General features: G+C 48.9%; 1 protein-coding gene across 3 annotated transcripts in view; it reads right to left on the reverse strand.

Moving 5' to 3' along the window:
• Myo5c (myosin VC) overlaps positions 1-23,372 on the reverse strand; it is an 87,407-nt gene that overhangs the window by 31,310 nt on the left and 32,725 nt on the right. For 2 of the 3 annotated variants that reach the window (XM_074065961.1, XM_020178143.2), the window contains 13 exons: positions 21,968-22,049; positions 18,838-18,978; positions 17,269-17,394; positions 14,791-14,874; positions 13,177-13,311; positions 12,682-12,779; positions 11,374-11,460; positions 10,350-10,461; positions 8,766-8,977; positions 5,481-5,646; positions 5,076-5,222; positions 3,212-3,376; positions 2,027-2,120 (listed from right to left, as the gene is read on the reverse strand). In XM_074065961.1, coding sequence (XP_073922062.1) covers positions 2,027-2,120; positions 3,212-3,376; positions 5,076-5,222; positions 5,481-5,646; positions 8,766-8,977; positions 10,350-10,461; positions 11,374-11,460; positions 12,682-12,779; positions 13,177-13,311; positions 14,791-14,874; positions 17,269-17,394; positions 18,838-18,978; positions 21,968-22,049 — 1,649 coding nt within the window. The remainder of the gene's footprint in view (positions 1-2,026; positions 2,121-3,211; positions 3,377-5,075; positions 5,223-5,480; positions 5,647-8,765; positions 8,978-10,349; positions 10,462-11,373; positions 11,461-12,681; positions 12,780-13,176; positions 13,312-14,790; positions 14,875-17,268; positions 17,395-18,837; positions 18,979-21,967; positions 22,050-23,372) is intronic. The other variant, XM_074065962.1, reaches the window with a different exon arrangement.

The following is a 23,372-nucleotide window of genomic DNA, read 5'->3' on the forward strand; positions in this document are numbered from 1 at the left end:
TAAAGTGACTGTCAAAGAGGAGTGTGCTATAATGAGGAGGCGGAAGTAGGTAAGCCCTCCCACACCTCCGACTTTCTCTATTCACCACTGACACTGCCATGGGCTCCGAGGCCCAGGCAGAGGGTCGAGGCCACCTCCTTATCAGCACCCTAATGGCCCTTCCACTCTCTGTCCTGGACTCAGGACATTACTTCCTCCTCTTGGAGATGGGCTTCTCCCATACTCTGCACTGCACCCTGGCTCCTCCAGGTCTGCCACCCTCTGGGCCTGAGGTGTGTGCCAGGCCCCTGGACTGCACCCCTCATTTCCCTGCTGCCCTAGGAGGAGAGTAAAGAAAAGACATTTGGACAAGATGAACAAGTGTGGGACTTAAATTACTGTTCAGGGACCAGCAGCTCATTCTGTTGCCTTGTCTGGGATTTCACAAGTGCTCTCAGTTCAAATCTGAGCAGGAAGGCTATAGGTGGATGGAGCTAGGCCAAGGGAAGCTGCTCCATAGCCTAAAGGAAAGTGACACCCAGTGGTTCCAAGGTCTGCTCTTATTCAGGACCAGGATGGTGGCAGAGAACATAATACTGCTCAGACCAGGTCACAATGACAGCTGAACTTTCAGTGCAGTTTTTCCCCCCCAGTGCTGGAGAATGAGCCCAGGGTCTTGCACATGCTAAGCAAGCACTTCACCAGGGAGCTTCACCCCCAGCCCTTGTTTTTTCTCAAGACAGGGTCTCGCTCCATAGTCCAGGCTGACCTCAGACTGTCCTTTCTCCTGTCTCAGCTTTCTGAGTGCTGGGATCACAGGCCTGGCATGTTCTGTATATCTCTAGGAGCAACAAATGTCACTGTAGCATTACCCCAACTGTCATCAGGATTGCCAGGGTTTTAAAAATACAAATGTCTGTCATGTTAAGTGAAGTAAGCCAGGCTCAGAAAGACAAAGGCTGCATGTTTTCTCTCATACGTGGAAGATAGATTCAAAGGTAAACACATATACAAAAACAAACATGGTCATGTACAAAGTCATATGCAGAACATGTTTGTAATAGCAGAATTACTCTGTGGAACTCGGAGAAGGAGGGACAGGAAAGGAGAATGATAGAGAGTCAACAATATTGCAATACATGGCATCTGAGAAGGTACAGGATATAAGGATGTGTATTGAAAGCTATTGAAAAATGGTGGTGGGAGGTAAAAGGCTAAGGGAGAGTAATGCAAGGGGTTGAACGGATCAAAGTAAAGTTGACTCACAGCGAGGACACACTGAGAAACCCTCTGGAACATCGACTTAAATATTAATAATGAAATAACTGTAAAATAGATACAGTGTGTGTCTGGAGGGACGTACTTGAGGGAGGGAGAGGGGGAATGAAGGAGATTAAGGCGAGGGTATATGGTAGATGGACTTCATATACGCATATGAAATAGAAACAAAGAAACCTTTTGTAACTGCTCTAAGTGGGGCAGGAATGGGTAGAGGGGGAGAGATGGTGGGGGTGATCTAACCAATGTACAATATAAGCCTATTTGGAATTGTCACAATGAATCTCCCCGTACAACAAATATATCCTAATAAAAAATAAGGTAATTAAAAAATACAGATGTCTGAACCACCATCACCCCTTTCCCAGACACACCCACATATACACATGGGCACACACATGGAGGCACACTCATGCATGCATACAAGGGACATGCCATGCACATGGGGACACACTGATGCATATGGGGATACACACCCACACACACAGGGACATGCCCCTGCACACATGGGATATACACACACATGCCAGGCTGCCAGTCCCTTCTGAGGCACAGAGAGGGAAGGCTGTGCTGTATGACAAAAGATGGAACAGAAGAGTCACAGGCTGAAGACACAACAGTTTACATACACTGCCTTCCCTATGAAGCAAAAGTGTCCTCACTGCACTAAGTGTACACCAGAGACCAATGTGAACTTCGGTGCCTCCAGAGCTGTGCACTGGTGACAGGACAGGCACATATCTGGATTATTACGGCCCCCAAGCTGTACCTTTCAGCTCCTCCATCTTCTCCTGAAGCTTCAGCTCTATCTGTTCTTTCTGAATCTGCAATTCCGAATTGTCCTTCTGAAGCTTTGCCATTTTCTAGCAAAAGGCAGGAAAACAAGAAAATCTGTTTTTGGAAATCTCACTTTAAATTCATCTCTTCTGGCTGTCTTGGGGAAAAGGCTTTGTCCCAGTCAGCACCGCTGGCTCACATGCAAGGGCTTGGGGACTTCAAAGGGGACACTACCCAACCTGGCCCAGCCCTGGCTGATTGCTGGGAGGAATCTGTCCTTTCCTCAGCTCTGGAAAGCCAGGGGAGCGTCTGCATTTATTGTGACATTGTTACTTAATTCAAACAGAAGGCAGATTCACAGTCCCAGGATGCCGTGCATGGCTCAGGAGGGGGTGCACAGCAGAGCCATTGTCACTCTGGTTTGTCTTGCTTAGGGGCCTCCTGGGCTGATGGCAGGGTGGGGGAGGGGAGGCTTGGTGCTGAGCAGCAATAGGGTGCAGCTGGCACTGGGTCATGGGAAGGGCCGAGGGATGCCCTCTTGGGCTCCTGGCTACCTTTGGACAGTGCAGGAGAGTGGCCTTTAATGAAGACCACTCCCTTTGAGCACACTAGCTCACACTTGTGCTGGGCCAGTAATGGGCATTTGCTTAAATGACTTGATCTGACCATGACAACAACTCTGTCACTCCCTTTTTGTTATTCCCATTTTACACATGGGAAAACTGAAGTTCAGAGAGGACAGGTTGTGAAGCCAGACAGCAGCAATGGCAAGATTTGAATCCAAGATACAGATTTTCAGATTTATTGCTCTTTCCTACACCACAGAGATGAAAACCCTTCCCAAGCATTTCATTGCTGCTCAGGGGAAGATGCTTCCAGACCCGATGGATGAGACACGGATCAAGGTCGTCCTGGAAGAGACAGGAGCAGCTGGCCAGGGCTCCTTCTCCAGCCTTCATCATTTGGCCGCAGTGGACCAGGAGAGGAAACCTGTGCTGAGCTTCCCCAAGCATCAGTCCCTTACCCGTGGACGCCCGTCCCCGCTCTTCCTTCCCTAAAAGGCAGACCCCCTGGTTCTGGAAGTCAAGGGCAAAGCTCGAGGCAGGAAATGCTCACACACTGGCTCATCCCCTCCATGGAGAGAAGCACGTGAACCCCACACCCGATGCAGCCTGACCTCCTCCATGGCATCCTGGTATCTCCTGCCCTTCTCCTCATAGCTGTGCCTTTGGGCGGCTGCCCTTTCCAGTTCTGCCTCCAGCTTCTGAACCTTCTCCATGTCACTGGCCCGCAGAGCGGCCAGGCTGGTGAGCCTCTCCAGCAGCCCGTGGTTCTCTCTGTTCTGGAGGAAAGAGGCCTAGGAGGGTCAAAGGGTCAGCCAGAACAAAGAGGCTGTTCTGCCCATTTCTCCATCCTGTGTCATGATATCTGTGTACCCTGGTCACTGGGGTCACTGTGCAGGCATTATCAGCATCTTTGCCACAAGGGACGGGGGAGGCAGAGCTCGTCAGACATTTATCTTCCTGAGCTGGCAGCTCTTGTAACATGGGGCCTGTCTGACCCTCGGACTCCAGGACAACCTTAGTACTACAGGCAGAATTGTGTCCACTCAAAAATCATGCCACGGCTGGGTGTGGTGGCTCACACCTGTAATGCCAGCTACTAGGGAAGTGGAGATTGGGAGGATTGTGGTTTGAGAACAGACCAGGCAAAAAGTTAACACTCCATTTCAGCCAAAAAGTTGGGCCTAGTGGTGTATGCCTACAGTCACAGCTACGAGGAGGCTGTAGGTAGAAGGATCACAGTCGGAGGCTGGCCTGAGCAAAAGTGTGGCGCTCTATCTGAAAGACAGAGCACATACCTAACCAGTTTGAGGCTCTGACTTTAACCCCCATAAGGGGGAAAAAGAAAGAAAAATCATGTGCTGAAGTCCTCATCCTTGTACCTCAGGTATGACTGTATTTAAAGAGGCAATTCAGGTGACACCAGGCCACTAGGGTGGGTCTCATGACAATGTAACTAGTGCCCCTAGAAGAGAAGTCTGGGATACACAGAGGAAGGGAGGCATGCATAAACAGCGAGGACAGCTGGTGACACGCAGGGAGAGAGATGTCAGAAGGAACCAACCCTCAACATCTTCATCAGGGACACCCAGCCTCCAGAGCTGTGAGTCAATGAGCTTCTGCTGGCTAAGTCACCACTTCAGGGAACTTGTCACTATAGCCCTAGCAAACTCACGCAGCTAGAACAGAGCCAGGCACTGCTCCACTGTGGCCAGGGCTGCTTTAGGTGCCACTGCGTACCAGCTATGTGACACACAGCCCTGTAACCTGCCTGGACAAAGCAGAATGATGGGGGAGAAGTGTCACTAAAGCTCAAATCCACTGTCCACATGCCCATCCACTCATAAGGATGCCTAGAGCAGTGCTGAGGGCCAGGTTACATGTTCACCTTTGGAGAATTACTACAAAGCAGTGAGTTCTGCGCAACTGGACACTGAATATTCCTCAGTCTTCCACTGGCTGAGGGCACATGGAATGCTCTTCCCTACCACACTAGACAGGGCTGCAGCTGGCCTATGGCACCCATGGGCAAGTCAGAACATGGCTGCTTTTCTGAGCTAATGGAGGTGTTGATAGCATGCGTGGTAGTGTGCAGATGGTGTCTTTGTGCAAGTAAGAGAAGGGTGCCCCTGCCTCAGGGCAGCACAGCTTCCCATAGGCACACGTCCTGGATATGCAGTAACACTTTAGAGTGTGCTTCTGTTTTCTAACTTTAATCCATGTAAATGTTTTATCTCCTAATAATCTGTGTGTGTGTGTGTGTGCGTGTGTGTGTGTTTGAGACAGGGTCTTCTTATGTAGTCCAGGCTGGCCTGGAATTTATGATTCTCCTGTCTCAGCCTCCCAAGGGCTGGGATTACAGATGTGCATCACAAAGCCTAGCAGGGTGTAGGCCATGACAGCATAGCTAAGGATTCGGTGCAGATATAATAAATCTGTTGGGGAAAGTAGATGTTGGGGAAGCATCCAAGTGCCTACCTGATCTTCTAGCCTCTTCTGCAAGCGCTGGACCCTGTAGGTCAGCTGAATGTTGAGTACGAACCGCCGGATGTTCTGCAGCCTGCGCCGGGCCAGCCAGGCACGGGTGTGCTTCTGTAGGATCATGGCCTTGTGCTCCTCCAGCATCTTTAAGACAAGATTGTGGGACATGTGAACGGGGTCTGCACCACTTCTCCCTGGAACATGCAACACCCATAGTGCCCCCTTCCACCCAGACTCCCCAACCAACCAACCAACCAGCAAACCCTGCCTGGCAGGCCGCGGGAACAGCCCTGTCACAGCAGAGCTCCCTACGTGTGGCCTTGAGGCTCCTTGTGCAAAGTCCCCTTGCCACTGACTGTGAAAGCCGGGTCTGGGAACCCATGGTCAGAGCGGCTGTGCTACCTTCCGATAGCTCCTCCTTGCCAGGAAGCCACGGGCATGGGCCTGGATGGTGATGGTGGCCACACGAATCAGCTGGTACAGATTGCGGACCAGGTATCCACGGCAGTGCTTCTGAATGACGATGGCCGCCCAGGCCTCCTTCAAGGCTGCTGCTGTAATGGCTTTCCTTGGGGAGGGGGAGAACGGAGAGTGGCTGTGTTGTCTGGGACCTCAGTTTCCACTTGTCAGGGAGGAGTGTGTCTGTGCCTCGGTCTCCACCCACTAATCTAGTGTCACACAATGCCTGTTATTTACACATGGCCTTTGGCAGAGGCAATGCTTTGATTATGACTGGAGCCCCCCCCATCCCCCAGCATGACCTCAGCGCCATGTGAGAGGTGGTGGGACCTTTAAGAGGCAGGACCTAGTGGAAGGTAATTAGGTCACTGAGGATGCTGTCCTCTGAAGGGATCAAAGTCGGTCTCTAGAGTGAGTTAGCGCTTGTGAGAGTCATTTGTATAAAGCATGGCCACTGTGTGCTCTTGGCCTCTTCTGGATGTGGTCATGTCTCTTCCTGTTTCTCTACCATGCTGTGACATGGCTAAGGAGGCTCTTACCAGAGGCCAAATGGATGGGACTGCTCAATCTTGGACTTTTAGCTTCCAAAACTGTGAGTTAAGTAAATCTCTTTTCTTTATAAAGCACCCAGACTCAGGTCTTTTGTGATAGGAACAGAAAGTGGATGAATATAGCTACTTTTATGCTACAATGACAGAACTCAATAGTTGTAACAGAGACTGTAAAACCTCAAAGCATCAAATAGTTATTATCTGACTCTTACAGAAAAAGTGTGCCAACTCCTAACTAAAGGACTAGAGGTGAAGACAAAGTTCTTTCCTTCAAAACTGACAATCCCATGGAGCAGACAGTCAAAAATGGCCAAGAAAGAGGGAAAATGAAGTAACTACTGAATTGTGGTATGTGTGAGAGCACAGGAAAAAAAACACTGTACTTGGGAAGAGCTGACCCAGGAGCCAGCCTGTGATGGGAAGCAGGGCTTCTGTCCACAGTAAGGGCCAGGGAGGACATTTCCAACTGAGTGTGAGCAAAGGCACAGAGGCCATGGAATGCCCAAAATATTCAGAAATAGAATTAGTCTGTAGTTGCTAGAATATAGGATACACAGAAAAAATTAGCAGTCAATGGGATTAGGAAAACAGATGGGACCATTTGTTATTTTAAAACATATCTATTGAATGCCAACTCTACAATAGCCATGGTGCCATGCATTCTTGGTGAGGATACAATGGGGAACTGGACAACATGGGTCTTCCCTCACAGGACAGTCATTCTTATGAACATGCAGGCCCCTCATGGAGGTTGCTAGAGTTTGGATCTGGAATGGCCCCCAAAGGCCATGAGTTGCAGGCTTAGTTGACAGCCATATGACTATTAGGAGGTGGTGGTAACTTTAGAGGTGGGGCCTAATGGGAGGAAGTTAGGTCACTGGGGGTGTGTCCTGGAAAGGGAGATTGGAACCCTGGCCCCTCCCTGTTTTTCTCTGTTTGCTTTCTAGCTGCCATGAAGTGGGTAGCCTCCTCTGCCATGGACTCCCACCATGATGTACTGTGCTGTCACAGGCCCAAAGCAACAGGGCCAAGTGACTACAGGCTGACATCTGTGACTGTGAACCAAATTATGATAGGAAGCTGAGTGACACAGAGGGCTTCAACTACCATGCAGATGATGAAATGTTACTCTGTAGGAAGCACTGAAGGCAGGTTAGTGCTATAGCTCAGTCAGGCCCTATTGAGGCAGATGAGGGAAAGGCAGGGACAGAAGGCTGTGCTGTCAAGTGTAAAGCACATGCTGTGACAGAGGCCTAAGCCAGAGCAGCAGCAGGATGGAACGAGTGGGACAGGCCCAAAAGGCAAGCAGACATAGAGTTATCAGGTCTGGGAGATTCCCACATGGTAAGGGAGTGTGGGTATGGGGTAGGAGAGCTGTGGATTCCTCCCCTAGAGACTTCTGTTATTAATTGAGCCCAGAAGCACAGGAGGGTGTGCAAGCCTACGAAGAGAAGCCCAGATCTGCTGGGGGTTGACCCTGGCTATACTTTGGATCGGGAAGGTGCCCCAAAGACCTGTGTATTAAAGGCTTGGCTCACGGCTGGGCGCTATTGTGAAGTAGTGGGGCCTTTAGGAGGTGGGTCCTCATGAGAAGTTTTTAGGTCACTGGGGATGTGCCTGCAAAGGGACCCTGGTCTCTTTCCTCTCTTGCTTCTTGGCCATGAGTGAGTGGTGCTGTTCCACCATGTGCTCCTGCCATGATGTGCCACTTCACTACAGGCCCAAGGCAACAGGGCCAAATTGATCATGGACTGAAATCTGTGAGCCAAAGCAAACCTTTGCTAAGTTGATTAGAATAACAGAAAGCTGACTGCCAGGGGCCTCAAACTCAGAAGGTGTGCTCAGAGACCAGCCCAACCCTTGAACACCTGCCTTCCCAATGGCCTCAGCACCTTATGGAGGGTGGCAGGTCCCTCCAGAGAAGTTCTAGCTGTTGGGGAAGGAGACTGCCTTGCTGGTCAGCAAGCAGGGCCTCTTGCAAGCACCCTGGCCCCCCACTCTCCACCAGGTGCCATGAGGGCATGGAATGACATGGATGATCCCATGGTCATTTGCAGTGGGTCACAGGTCTTGTAGACTCTCAGGACCCCTTAGGGAGGGGTGGAGTCAGTATAGCTGGTGAAGTCCCCATGGGAGTACTGCAGGCTTCCCACCCAGGGGATTGTGGTTGGTTTTTAGGCAGGGTCCTAAAACCTGTACCATGGGCCTCCTCCACCCCAGGTCCCCTCTGTCATGGGTCTCCTCCATCATGGTCCACCCCCACTGTTGTAGGCAGACATGTCAGGGCTATCTTGGCATCTTTATTCAGGGTCTTCACCAGGACTCTGCTGGTCTTGGTATCTCCAGTTCCCAGGGGAAGGAACCCTAGGCCTCTATTTGGTCTCACTGGAACCTTGATCCCTTGGGCACAACCTTGGTCAGGGCTTCCTCCTCTCAGGGTCCTGGCCATCAGCTCTGCTACAGGGACACCAGAGAGGGTCAACACTAGCTGTCTCTGAGGGACATGCCCTTCTCACCTCCAGGCTTATAGCCACTACAGTCCCCTCCCCACTCCTCCCCATTTGTACCCTAGGGCAGGCAAAGGCAAAGGTCCTTTATCCTCCACACCCCTCCTCCTGGAGATAACAGAGCAAAGGAAGTCATGCAGTTGTCTCCCTTCCTGTTGGTCCCCACATACCGCACTGTGCGCTGGCCCCGGAAGTACTGCTGGATGACCAGGGCAGCTTGCCGCTCTCGGAGGAACTTCTTCCTCTGGAGCCAGCCACGGACATGCTTTTGTATCACGATGCAACCCTGCCTCAGTTTATCTAATCGGAGTTTCTCTAGATAAGCCACTTGTCCTGCTCTGAAGAAAATTTTGGTTTTACCAAACTGGTACTGATTAGAATCCTGGAAGAGAGAAAAAAAAGAAAAGATATAATCAGAAAGAAAGAAAACCTTTCAGATTCGACCTTGCGTTTGGATTAGACACGTAGAGATTCAACCATTCCAAAATTATTGTTACTTTGACACATTTTTTTCTCTCACATAAAGCACAAAAATTTTTTTAATGTATATACTTACATATTTCTTTCTTTTTTTTTTTGCTTTTTTTTCTTTTATTATTCATATGTGCATACAAGGTTTGGGTCATTTCTCTGCCCTGCCCCCACCCCCTCCCTTACCACCCACTCCACCCCCTCCCTCTCCCCCCCACCCCCTCAATACCCAGCAGAAACTATTTTGCCCTTATTTCTAATTTTGTTGTAGAGAGAGTATAAGCAGTAATAGGAAGGGACAAGGGTTTTTGCTGGTTGAGATAAGGATAGCTATACAGGGCATTGACTCACATTGATTTCCTGTACGTGTGTGTTACCTTCTAGGTTAATTCTTTTTGATCTAACCTTTTCTCTAGTTCCTGGTCCCTTTTCCTATTGGCCTCAGTTGCTTTTAAGATATCTGCTTTAGTTTCTCTGCATTAAGGGCAACAAATGCTAGATAATTTTTTAGGTGTCTTACCTATCCTCACCCCTCCCTTGTGTGCTCTCGCTTTTATCATGAAGCACAAAAATTCTGATCTAGAAATTTATACTTCAAGGACTGGGGACATAACATCAAGTGGTAGAGTACCTAGCAAGGGCAAGTACCTGAGTTCAAAACCCCAGTACCACCACCACCACCAAAAAAAAAATCTAGAAACTTATACTTGTAGTTGCTGGTTAAAGCCAGTTTGGAGAAAGGGGAAGCCAGGCTTCTACCCATTCTGTGGGGTGGAAGGGGTGGGGAGGTTCTCAGCAAGTCTCAGTCAGGCTGTTGGAGAACCTCAGCCCTCCTCTCTTGCATGATTTTCCTCAGGAACAGAAGGGCTTTAGGACATCTGATTTCCTGTCTTGATTTTGGGTTCTCCTCACTGTCCCATTTCCTGGCCACCATATCTTTCCTACCTTTTTCCATTCTAACTGATTTCTTCAGCAATAGTCTAAGTCCACACTGAGCGCCAGGTCTGGAGCCTGCCTGACTTGGGCAGCACCTTGGCTACCCATGTCCTCTAAGCCAGGTCTGGGGAAACCTGAGTTAGATTGTGGGAGAGCAAAGCAAATCTAACCTTAGATTGTGGGAGGGGCTGGGGAAGGTCAGAGATTGAAGGTGGGTCCCTAAAGAAGATGTTGTTGTCAGGGGATGTATGCCGGTGAATGTGGTCCCCTTGGTGATGATGACAAGGCTTCTGGGAGACACGCTTCCAGGACAAGCCTGTGCTTTGGGAGTGATGGGGAAGACTGACCTGGATGAGCCTGTGCAAGACCACCTTGCATACTTCCTTTTTGTCACTGAAGGACAGCTCCTGCTGGGTCATGAGGATGCCGTAGCGACTGTAGAACTCAATGTATGTCCACCTGGAAATCGAAGAGGGAGGAAGCTGTTCACACCATGGGCTCTGCTGCCTCTGCTGTCACTGCCATTGTGACATTGGGGTGGTGGAGTTTGTTCTGGGGATGATGGTGCTGACCTTGGGTCCCTCCCCCGGGACACCACCAAGTCCACCCCAGCATGTGTGTCTGCTCCCTGCCCTGTGTATTGACCCTCCACCCTAGAGCCCATTCTCTTCCTCCCTGCTAGCTCTCCCTGTGGCAAAGCAGTGAGGATCACCTGCTGGGATGGAGTAGTGGGTGCTGGTGGTTTCTGTCCCACACATGGCCTACGGTATGGTTTGGATGTGAAGTGTCCCCCCACAGGCTCATGTGTTGAAGGCTTGGCCCCAGTGCAATGCTCAGGGGTGGGGCTTTTGGAAAGGGACTGGATCATGAGGGTTCTGACCACATCAGTGGATCCATCCACGGATGGAGTCATAATTTGATGGCAGTTGGGAGGTGACGGAAACTAGGAAGTGGAACCCGGTTGGAGGAAATAGGATACTGGGAGGCATGACTTTTGAGGGTGTACCTCTTCCTGTCTGTCTCTGCCTCCTGTTGGCTACAAGGTGAGTGGCTTTGTTCTGCCACATGATCCCTACCACGACGCTCTGCCTCTCCACACACAGGCCCAGAAGCAACAGAGTCAAGTGAATGTGGACTGAGGCCCCAAAACCATGAGGCAAAACAAATCCTTCCTCCCTCAAGATTTTTTTTCAGGTATGAAAGTAACTAAGAGCCTATTTCTCACCTTCCTCTGGCCTTCCCAGAAGGAGCAGTGGGAGAAATATGGGACACACTTTACAGAAGCCAAAAGTGTGTGACAAAATATGGCAGCCCTGCCCTTGGGGGAAATCACCCCTGAAGTAGCCCAAAGAGCAAGGACTGGCACCATACCTGGAAGGGTAGCTCTGGGCACTGATCCGAATCGTTTCTAAAACACCGCAGGCTCGTAGCTGCTGGACAACTCTTTTGGAGTCAAACCTTAAAGAGGGCAGATTTTTTCCTGTCAATAATCTGTTTATAAGTATGTCTTGTATGCTCTATGAGCTCAGGAGTTTGGTCCATTTCCAAAGAGATTACACCTCAAAACACTCTTCAAATCTGTGAGGCTGATGAATTACAACAACCTGACTTCTAAGCATTGGCATCTTACTACAAAAAGATGCAGCAAGTAAGACCCACAGAACAGGCTCATTACAACTGGTGACTGCTACTTTTTTCTACTGAAAATGGCAAATTCTTCCCGGGCTTTCCTCACAGTGGCTCTGGTAGACCAGAGAGGTTGTGAACCTCTGGATGAAGAAGCCACATGATACAAACAGACACAGCAGGGCAGCCTGGACCTCGAGCTCCTGAGCAGTAGGATCCAGCCCTGTCCCCTCGTGGTAGCCTCATGGAAGACACTTGAGGAGGACCTGTGGAATGTCAGGCAACAGCACTCCTACTTAAACACTTAAGCCCATTATGGGAAGGTGGAGGAAGGAGTTCTAACCTTGAAGCAGGTGCCGGGGAGGCCTTGTGGAGGGAAAAGACCTTTGGGCTGTGCTTCAAATGACAAGTGGAAAGAAAAGTGTGAGCAGCCTGGTTCTGGCACCCATTGAAACCAGGAATGTCCTTTGTAAAACACCCAACAGTTGGCACTCTAGGTTAGGACTGACAATGCTGGTGACCCCGAGTCTCTTAGCTACAGTGAGCTAAAAGACGCTACAACTTGCCCTCATGCGTTTGGGGTTTTGTTCTTGGGTCCTGAGAACAAATCTAATGACTCAGGCTATGTGTGAGGACGCATCTTCTGACCCCTACAACCTGATTCTTCTCCTTTCCTCTCCCCGCTCCCTTTTCCTCTCTCCTCTCTACACACACATACACTCTCTCTCTCTCTGCCTCTCACACAGACACACAGACACACAGACACACAGACACACACACACACACACACACACACACACGTCTATAATCAAGCAAAGGGGCCACCTTCTTGGCTGCATGAACTTTAGGTGTAGACTACAATTACAAGTCTAGCCCCTTTGCTTAGTCCTGGAAATGAGGCGACTTGGCCACAGGGTTAGTTTAACACATAGAAATTTTAAAAACTCAGAAACAGAGCAAAGTCCATGGGAATTGTTAGCAAATCTCCAGCATCATGGCAGAACCTGCTTTTGCAGTGTTTACGTTCTCCGAAGCATAAGAATGAATACTCACTCAAAGGGCAACTTCTCATCATTTGGCTTGATGCAGCGGACATAGTGGGGTGTGGTGGCATTGAGGGTCTCCATGAGCAAGTACAGAGAGCTGCGGAACTGGGAGGCAGGTCAGAGGTCAGCATCGTTCTGGGTGATTTAAGGCTCAGCTCCAGGTAAAACCAAGTCTAGCTTTGGCAAGTTGCTCAATGAGAAAGTTAACTCCCCGCAATCATCTATAATGATAGTTTTAAGACAATGACTGTGGCTCACTGTCAATGTCCCACTGCTCTGTCCAAAACTCCCAGATAGCAGAAAGCCAGTAAAACTTGCTCTTTTGTGAACAGGTGGGGGCTCAGGTGTGTGCCGCTTGGAGCCAGGGGTATGACAGCGATGAAGTTTTGCATTTGTGTGTGTACTAGATTTGGAGAGGCACACTGTCCGTGGCCAGGCCCGGAATGTGGCTCCCTGGTCCTGGCCTTGCCCCTGACCACACACCCTCACTGCTCCTCTATACCTTGCTTCCAACTGTGGTCCGGAAATGCTTGCTGTTGGGTTTGATGACTTGTTTTGCAGATTTAACTGTGATCATCGAACCGAAAGGGGAAGAAGGAACTGGGTTTTCTTGGAAAAAATGGGCGCAAAGATGAAACTGGAATGAAGAGAGAGGATTTCAATGTCCAAAAGTGTTGTCCTTACTGGAACAGACCAAATAAATGTCACAGCAACCATCTAAACCAGTGCGTGGCTGAGTAATGACCTTGGCTACTGTCCACAGCCAAAGCTCAGTTACACAGGGAGATCCTCCTCATTAAGGATAGCTTATGGTTTCTTTCCCAGGACTAGGGACAGACAGGACAGCTGTGTCTTCTGCCGCCTTCTCTGGCTAGTCTGGAGCCTCCTCCTTCTGCCCCACAGATCCAAGCCCTACTCCTGAATAGAGGCTGTTCAAATGTCCTGTCACACCGTCTTCACCCATGCCACAGCCTGAATTAACCCTTGCCTTCATCTTTTATATGTACTTCCTTTAAGGCACCTATTACTTTCTGTCTTGTGTCCATTACCTCTTTAAACCCACCTTCCCTCAGAGTGAATCTTGTGTTTTGTTCTTTTAAAGGCAGACATGGATGAAGCCCCTTAGGGCAGAGCCCTGCCTGACACATCCTCACAGCACCTGGGGAATGGAAGCATCTGAAATGCCCACAGATATGCTTGACACGATTTGCCTTCCTCCTTCAATCTGGACCCTGGGGTAATCTCAGGGCTAAGTAAACAACTGGCAAATTAAATCAACTAGTTTTGTGCCCAGATGCAGTCCATTCTGTCACGGAATGCTTTTTTGGAAGTCAGCTTTCATCACTGCAGGAGCTATGGCCTGGCGTTTATGGTTCTTAGTGTAAGGGCTTGGACTCATTTGGAAAATTGTCAAAAAACCTGACCATTGACAATGCACTGGGACCTGTTAATAGAAGGAAAGTAAATACAATGAAATTATCATAGAAATGAAGGTTCAGGTATAAAATATCCTTACTCTCAAAATTTAATAAAGAACCATATCAGGGAAAAGGCCTGAAGTCATTCATTTGGTGACCATTCGTGATGTAGAACTGTGGCTTCCAGCACCTTCTACATCCAGAGCAGCTCTCTCTCCCTGACATCCCTCCCCCACGTTCTCGTTCTGATTTTCCTGGAGGCTTCGCACTTCTTAACCCTGCATGCTCACGTGTTAAAGGGATGTAGAGCTGTCCTCCCTAGAAAGTGAGCTCCAAGAGGGAACCCACCAGGCTCGTTTACCATGCACCCTGTAAGTTAGGGCGTCCAGACTTGACGTGTGCTCAGTGCTGTGTCAGGTAGTGTGTGTAAATGGATGGATCAAATGGAACTGTGGTTCCTTAACTGGTTGCGCCATTTGTCTTTCCTGTCATTCGCACATTTGATTTCTGATTTTGCATACCATGATTTACAATGCTTTAGAATGCTAGAAAGGTATTTTACTCCCAATTCCAAAATAGTTATTTTTGTATCTATGAACTACAACATGTTACTGCCCAGAGTTGTCCTCTCTTTCTCTCTCCCCAGATCCATGTCAGTCATGCACAGAACAGCATTCACTACCCGAGGCTCCACAAACCTTGCCTTCTCTCATGACCTCCACCAGCATGTCATGGACAGTGTCTCTGTTCTTCTCAAGGAAGCTTTCACATTTATACTCCACCTGTGCAGAGAAAGGGATGAATGAGCTCCAGCGAGGCTGAAGCAGATGGCACCTAAGTACAAATTTCATTTCCTCCTGTTCTTCCTTCCTTCCTGCCGTACCACTGACTACACCCCAGCCCCTCTTCTTAAAGAAAGGATAATCAAAAGGGTTTTGAAGCCATCTGTACCAAGAGACTTGGTTTCTGTTTACCACAGCAATCCCTTTATTTATGAGATGGTGCTGGTCCTCTGATGTATCACCTGGAATTCTCTCTAGCCCACTGTCCACTTGTTCTCAACTGCTGGTTCCTTCTGGCTACAGGTGACTGGTCATTGTACTATGAGCAGTTCATAACAGAACACCTGACATCGTGCTCCCTTTGCTTCTGAAGCCACAGGGAGGGAGAAAAGGTTCAGCAGGGCCCACTGGGTTGAAAGAGCAAGGCTTTCCTAAGTTAGCAATGATATGGTGGAGAGGGAAGGAAAGCACCCCATTGCCTGCAAGCTCTTGGAAACTTGCCAGGCCTGAGTCAGACTGTGAGTGGGCAAATGTTTGCACCACTTGAATTTGACTTGGAACCACTCTCTGTGTGCCCTTTCTAGTTAGTAAGACTTCTCAAACACCTCAAGCTTGACAACTGCCCCCAGGTCATCATGCCTCTGGGTTGTATTTTTACTCTGTGATTTAATTTTGAGGCTGGGGACATAGTTCAGTGGCAGAATACTTTCTTGCATGCAGAAGGCCCTGGATTAAAACCCTAGTACTGCCCCCCCAAATTTTTTTAATTGACTATGAGGAAAGAGGTCTTTCAGGGTTTTGGAATCTAGAAGCAGGGAGGGTGCCTGGGTACAGGCCTTGCTTTGTCCTGCTGTGTGAGGAAGTGTTCCTGCAGATAGGTAAGTGTCCTTGCTGGTGTGTTAGGAGCCAGGAGCACTGGCTGTTTGTAAACTCTTCCTTGTGAAGGAAGTATATGGATTTTGCACAAAATCTTTCAGAATGGTCTACGAGCCATAGACCCTGTGTCTGGGAAAAGGTATTCCAGACACAAGCCTTTTCTGGTTGAAGGAGACAATCTGTGTGAACAGCTGGGTGCCTCTGTGGGGGACCCTGGGCTGCTGCAACTGAGCATAGCTGCCTCACTATCACAGTACTTCGCCCCTCTGGTCTAGACTGAGACCCTAATGGAAGCCTACAGTGGGTCTGGTTTCTTTACCCACTGATCCATTCCAAAATGCTGCTCATTGTTTTAAGGCAGAAGTACTTCTTTTCTTCTGTGGTACTGGGGTTCTGACTCAGGGCTTCGTGCCTACTAGGAGGTCTAGGCAGGTGCTGTACCACTTGAGTCACTCTGCCAGCCCTATTTTTTTGTTGGGTATTTTTGAGACAGGGTTTTGCAAACTATTTTCTGGGACTGGCTTCGAACTACGATCCTCCTGATCTCTGCCTCCTGAGTAGCCAGGATTATAGGCACGAGCCACTGGTGCCCTGCTAAGGCAAGACTTCTTGGAAGCAGCTGGTGAGAGTTTAATGTACAGAAACTATACGCTACAAATCTCACATGTGCTTTCATGGAGTTGGAACTTTTCTTTTTTCCCTTTCCCTGTGGGACAGAATTCTGAAATTCTGAAAAGTTCTGAAAAGCTCTAAGTACTCTAACTGGGCCACAATAACAGTGCTACTCTCGCCCAAAGGTGGGTCTGGCTCTCCAGGTGACTGTCTCCTCCCCTGGCCTGCAGTCACTCTGATGTCCCTCAATGACCTTTGTGAGACAGACAGCTCAAGCCAGTCCTGTGATCCCTAGGTCCTGGGCCTGGCCACCAGAGCAACAGCTGGGAAGTGGGGGAGGGCAGGAGCTCTCTTAGGAAGGAAAGTGAGATGACAATGGGAGTCAAGGGCAGGCGCTTATGGTGTGTTGTCTTTCTTTCCTTCCATTTTCTAAGCTTCCTAGATGATTTAAACATATACTTTCTTTTAATAAAAGTAATATTTGTTTAGTTAAAAAAAAAAAAAAAAAAAGGAGGACAGGGGAGGGGTGTGGTTCAAGTGGTATGGTGCTTGCCTAGCAAGCACAAGGCCCTGAGTGCAATCCCCAGTACCAAAAAACAAACAAGCAATAAATGAACTTTTGTCACAGGCAATAATCATGCTAAGTTGATCATGATTTCGCAGAGAATATAAATTGATCAGAAGTTAATGATCTTACAGCAGATCCCAGTCAGAAATGAAGGTCATAAAGAGCATGCCTCTAACACGGTGCAGCTGGAACTCTGGACTTTTGCCATAAGAACAAGTTCAGGATTGTTGGGCACACAGATGCAGACACATGTGCCCCTCCCTTTCCTCACAACTCCATGCCAAGTGTCACTGGAACCCACCCTAGCTGGCGCCTTGCTGCTCAGGGCCTCAATGTACCTTATCTGCAAAGTGCTGGATGACAAAGGACGTGTTTGACATTCTGGGTTTCTCGAATAAAGGGTTCTTGTTGATGAAATTATTATACAGCTTTTGGAGCCAATTTTCATCAGTTCCATGTGGCAACTGGAAGAGAAAAGCAAAGCAAACATCAGGTTAGAAAGCTGAAAGCCAACCGGAGTCGGGAGAAGCACTGCTGTGAAAAGCCGGGGTCTGGCCCTCGGGTGGGTCGCTCTAGATTAGAGGGAGGCTGGAGTCTGTTAAAAAGCAGCTCTAGCTATTACGTGTCCTTGATCTTAATAATATTTAGGGTGATTTTCTTTTATTGTTATTATTATTTTGGTGGGACTGGGGTTTGAACTCACGGCTTCATGCTTGTAAAGCAGGCCCTCGACTGATTGAGCCATGCCTCCAGTCCATTTTGCTCTAGTTATTTTGGAGATGAGGTCTTGTGAACTGTTTGCCCTGGCTGGCCTTGAATCACAATTCTCCCAATCTCAGCCTCCCAAGTAGCTAGGATTCCAGGCGTGAGCCACAATAACAAGAGCGTATAGTATGGGCTCTTTAGATGGTGTTTATGGGGCTGCACAGTGCCCTTTCAGAAGAATAAAATGTTTTAAGCTGAAAGGAAGCATCCACATAATGACATAAGAATGGACCCTGTTACACCTGCCAAATGGGCAGTATTTTACTTCTTCCTGAAGAAGTCATGAGGTTCAGGAAAATCAGAGAGTTCCAGGCATGACTTCATTCCCAGTGGGACAGGAATGGACTGGCACCTGGGTATGTCCACCTCCCCCTTCCCAGGAAAAATGTTTTCCTGTCTGATGAACCACCTCCTCAAACAAAGCTCCTACAAAACTGCTTGATGACAGTGATTCTGAAACCAGTGATTAAATTCAGTACCCTATGTATCTAAATGGCTCTTGAATGACTTCTTTGTGGCACCGGTCAACTAGGAAATGCCTTACAAATTAGAGGTACTTCCTACAGGCTGCCTTGACCTCTGCACCCCTCCCCAAGAGCATTCCAGAACTCTCGGTCAATCTTATGTCACTGCAAAAGCCCTGGGAAAGAAAACTTGTGAGAAGAACCATGGAACTGAGGATCCCGGTACCCAAAAAATCACAGTAAATCCTCAACATTATCATTTTTCTTTTGGTGGTGGTACTGGGACTTGAACTCAGGGCCTTGTGCATGCTAGGCAGGCACTATAACACATGAGCCAACTCTTCCAGCTCTTCTTGTTTTCCTAGCTTTTTGGACAGGGTCTTGCTTTTACCAGGGCCTGGCCTGAGACCACAATCCTCTTACCTACGCCTCCCATATAGCTGGGATTATAAATGTGCATCACGCCTGGCTTATTGATTGAGAAAGACTTCTAACTTTTCGCGGGGGCTGGCCTCACACTGTGATCCTCTCTATCTCTACTTCCCAAGTATCTAGATTACAGGTAGGAGTCATCGTGCCCCAGAATTAATATCCAGCCCACTGGGCAGGACACTGGGACTTTACAAAGATGGCTCTTCACTACCCCGAAGCTGAAGAAACAATTATTTTAACAGTTACCAAGCACTCTTCGTCCAGTAACTCCAAAATGCCCATTTTTGATTCAATCAGGTCAATGACTGGCTGGTTGTCATAAAAATCTATCAGAGCCCATGGAATATCTTCTCTCATATATTCTTCTTGTTCAAGTTTAAAGACGTGCTGGGTATCCAAAAGTTAACATGGAAAGTAAAGGAAAACAGAGTATTACTCAAGTGCACTCCCAAAGGGCTGGACCCCAGCCTCTGGACAGCGTGGATGAGTGGTCAGCTTACACAAGAAGACCCTGAAGTACTTGCCACCCTCCCCCCTCCCCAGGATCAATGTCACTGAGCTCCATGTGGCTTAGTTGTAGTCCTTCCAGCAGTCTGAGTGGTCCTAGTGTGCCAGGTCCAGGGCCGGCCTGTGTCAGAGCCAGCTCAGCAGGTACTCAGTGTGTTCCTGGAGCCCCTGCTGCTCTTGGCTGTGGCCACTGCTGCCATCCGATGACAGAGGCAGCCTCTGTGGCTGAGTACAGCCTGGATGGGGCTGGGGAAGCCATCATGAGAAGCCCACGACGAAGGGCGTCAGGATGCTTCCCCAAGGACAAGGACAAGGACATGGCTGAGCTCACCCTGGAGGAGGAGAGGCTGGACAGTAAGTAGCTGGGTGGTGGGCGGTGAACAGAAAGAAAGGCCCGAGAGGTGCTTTTGCATGAGCTGCAGAGCACAGCAGGGACTGGGCAGGGGCAGGGGTGGGCACAAGACTGCAGAGGATGACGGAGGGCAGATCACAAAGGCCTTATGTCCTCCCTAGAGAACTCAGTCTTGTGGCCTTCCTCTAGGACCAGTGAGGACCCCCTGAGGGGGAGGAGGCCAGCCATCATGATACCTGGGGGCAGAGGGAGGGCAGTGAGACCCGTCAGGACTCTGCCCAGTGTTCTTGGGGACCGCAGTGCTGACTTGTGCCAGTGTTCCCCCTCCCAGGAGGGCTTGCACACTGACGGGTAACTGAAAGGGGAGAGGAGAGGGCAGAGAAAGACAAGAAGGAAGAGAAGAAGAAATAAGAGGAAAAGCAAGAGTGGAAAGAACAAGAGAGAAAGAAAGAGAGGACCAAGAGCCCCTGGCATGTGTTATTCTGAGGTTCAGGTGTGTTGGAGGGAAGCAGGGCTGGAGCCCAGGGCCAAGCCAGGGATTGCAGACACAGTTTGACCCCGAGTGGGTTACCTGACTCTGCACTGGGAATCAACCCCAGCTGTTGTTATTAAGTGTTGAAAAACAAGTCTGCAACAGCTTGACTACTAGCACTTCTATGGGGATTAATTCAGAAACACCACAGAGTGGGATCCAGCCTGGGTCTCCTTGCAAGGGTCTTAGGCAGTATTATTGACTTGTTTTAAAATGAGGAGGTGGAGGCTCAGATCCCGAGGTTCCAGAGGGAGGAGGGGGACAGTGGAGATTCAAGCTTCCTGCAGAAGCCCCGCTGTCCACAGTGCCACAGGGCTGTCGGGAGCTATGTCCCCCAGTGCCGGATAGCGTGACTTCCCGTGGAGTAGCTGCTAGGATTCCAAAGTGTGGATTCTAGTGTAAATTACAATCATACTAGTCCAGTTCCCTGGACTTGTTGCCATGGTGTAGGATGTAAGCTAACAGGAAATTGGAGGTTGTTAGTAAAGCACAGGTTTTACTGGTTTGACAGAAATGTAGCAAACATAAAAGTGAGGACATTGTTGCAAAATATAAGCAACTGAGCTGAGCATAGTGGTGTGCACCTGTCATTCCAGCTGTGGTGGGAAGCTTAAAATAGGAGGGTTGTGGCCCAGGCTGGTCTGGGCAAAAACAGAGGCCCTACTTCTAGAATAAACAGAGCGAATATGGCTGGCGGAGTGGCTCAAGTGGTAGAGCCCTTGCCTTGTAAGTAACAAGCCCTGAGTTCAAACTTCTGTACCACCAATACAGAATGATATCCTATCAATTCTTAATTTTATTGATCTCTGGTTAGGAACAAAGCACAACACTGTTTCAGATTCAAAAGTGAATTCAATAAAGTTCTTGCATTCAGGGAACTTATTTAAGAGTTTAAATTTGTATGTAACACATATAGCAATATCAAAATGCAAAAATATCCCTAAGTAACATTTAGTCAACAATTTTTAGGTATACTATTAATTTTTGAACCTCAGTACTCAACTCACTATCTGGCATACATTCTTGGTACTCGATAAAAGTTTCTGAATGAGGTCTGGATGTGGTGGCTCATGCCTGTAATCCCAGCTACTTGGGAGGTAGAGATTGGGACAATTGCAGTTTGGGTACGGCCCAGGCAAACTGAAACTCCATCTCAACAAACAAGCTGGGTACAGTGGTGCACAGCTGTGGTCCTAGCTAAGCAGGAGGCAGAGGTAGGAGGATCAAGGTCCACGGCTGGCCCAGGCAAACAGTACAAGACCCTACCTGAAAAATAACTAAAGCAAAAAGGGCTGGTGGTGGGGCTTAAGACTGAGTTCAAACCCCAGAACTGCCAACAACCATTTCTGAATGAGTCTTGCTGCTGAGGGAAACTGTGGAATCCATCTCTTGCCTGTTTCTTGGGAGGCATATTTGATCTTGTAATTGGGAAGGTAACAGCTCCGACTTGCTCTAAATTGAGATGGCAGAAGCTCATTTGCATACTCCACAGCCATAATCTGGTTACTACTGCATGTACTGAGATAGGCCTGGCCTCAGAGAGACAAGGCTCTCAAGTCCTGGCCTCTCCAGGTGACATGCAAACAGTGACAGTCCCATGGGAAAGAACCAACCACAGAGGATGGCTTCCTAACCCAAAAGAGCCAGAGTCCCCAGGTGATGTCGAAGTGATGGGGAGGCAGAGGGTAGCAGGTGCAAAGACACAGAGGCTCACAAGAACGTGGATCCTGAGGAAAACTAACTAAATAGTTTAGCCTCGCTGCACAGAGGTCTGTGTCCGAGAATGGCAGGTCACAAAGATAGCAAGTGACTCAGAAAAGATGAATTGGGAGGGTGCTATTTCAAGATGTGGCCAGCAGGGGGCAAAGGCCCAGTGTGAGACTCCTTTGACCATCAGGAAATTTGAAGACGGAAGAAGCCAAACTGTGCCATTTACCCAGCACAGGCCTGGGAACTGGTTCCCGGCAGGCAGATAAGTCACCTACCAAGTTAAACTGTTGTTGCAGTTTTTCATTAGCATAATTGATGCAGAATTGTTCAAAGCTGTTCACATCAAAGGTTTCAAAACTGAAATACAGTTTAAACGAAGTTAAACACAAGCAGGACAGATGAATTCATTTGTAAGTATTTTTTTGACACACTTCATAGCTTATAAGTCTACTAGGTTTTCTGCCAGTCTTATATATACCTCAAAGCTGCCAGTTTTAATATCCTGGCAGTCAGTTTATAAATTACCCTTTTGCTGGTTGTACTAGGAAGAAATCCAGTTATGCACAACACACCCACCCGAAGCCATGGGTTAAAAATAGACATGTCACAACACACCACACCGTTCAATCTGCACAACTCTGATATCAGCGTTATTATCCTCACAGACCAGGAAATGAATCAGGGAGGGTAAGAAACTGGCCCGAGGTCACTTGTGCCTGCCTGACAGTAATGCCTGGACTTCCAATAGGACAGCACCCTAGTGGTGGAGGAACACCCCTTCTCCTCCATGGCTCAGGGGAGAGGAAGCACAGTTTTGTTCCGCAAGGGTGTCTTTCAGAGTCCTGGAAGAAAAGAGCAAGGCCATTAATACACCATAACCCAGCAGACCTGCCTGGGTGTGAGACACCTGGCGCACCTCTGTTTTTAGGTCAGCAGCTGTCTCTGTGGCTGCCCTGGAGCTGCAAACTCACCAGCCTGGAGCAGCCAGGCGGGAGACAGAAACAGGAAATGGGAGGACATCACACGACCTGCCAGCTCTGTAGCACCCATGGTAAACAAACAGGACTGTCCTTGTTTCTGGCTAGCTGTGGCCATGATGAACTCGGGCTAGGGCGTAAGATCTTCTGATTCTCAAGGGAAGGCAAAAATCTGGACTTTTAGGCAAATCATTTCCTTTATAAAACATAGTGTGGGCCAAACCTAACACAGACCCCAAACCTATCAGCTGACTGGATGAGTGTCTTGCAAGTGGAAATCTGCTGAGGCGTGGTGTTACCTGCCTTTGCCCTAACTTTGCCTTATGTGGAGCCTGTGGTGATGCCCCTGTTAACACAGGAGGATCAAAGGACCAACAGCCAGCAAGTGGGGCCAGGAAGGCAGTTGACCCTCTCTCAGTGCCTGCAAAGGCTTTGTTCTTATCCTGAGAGGTTCCTGCCAGCTCCCCTGAATCTTGCTTGGCTGAGTCACTTTGGCTTAGTTTAGGATTGCTGGGCAGGTTTAATGGCCTAGAGTGCCCTCTGGCAGCTCCAGGGAAACTCAGAGCAGCCACAGACGCACACAGCTCTGCAGCGTTCCTCCACATCATCCTTGGAGGTCCAGAAGTCAACAGGCTGATGGAGGATGGGCCAGAACTGGACATGGGGGAGAATCAAAAGGGCCTCATTGGGGCTGGGAATAGTA

Source organism: Castor canadensis, chromosome 2 (assembly GCF_047511655.1).
Source record: "Castor canadensis chromosome 2, mCasCan1.hap1v2, whole genome shotgun sequence".
Classification (NCBI taxonomy): Eukaryota; Metazoa; Chordata; class Mammalia; order Rodentia; family Castoridae; genus Castor; species Castor canadensis.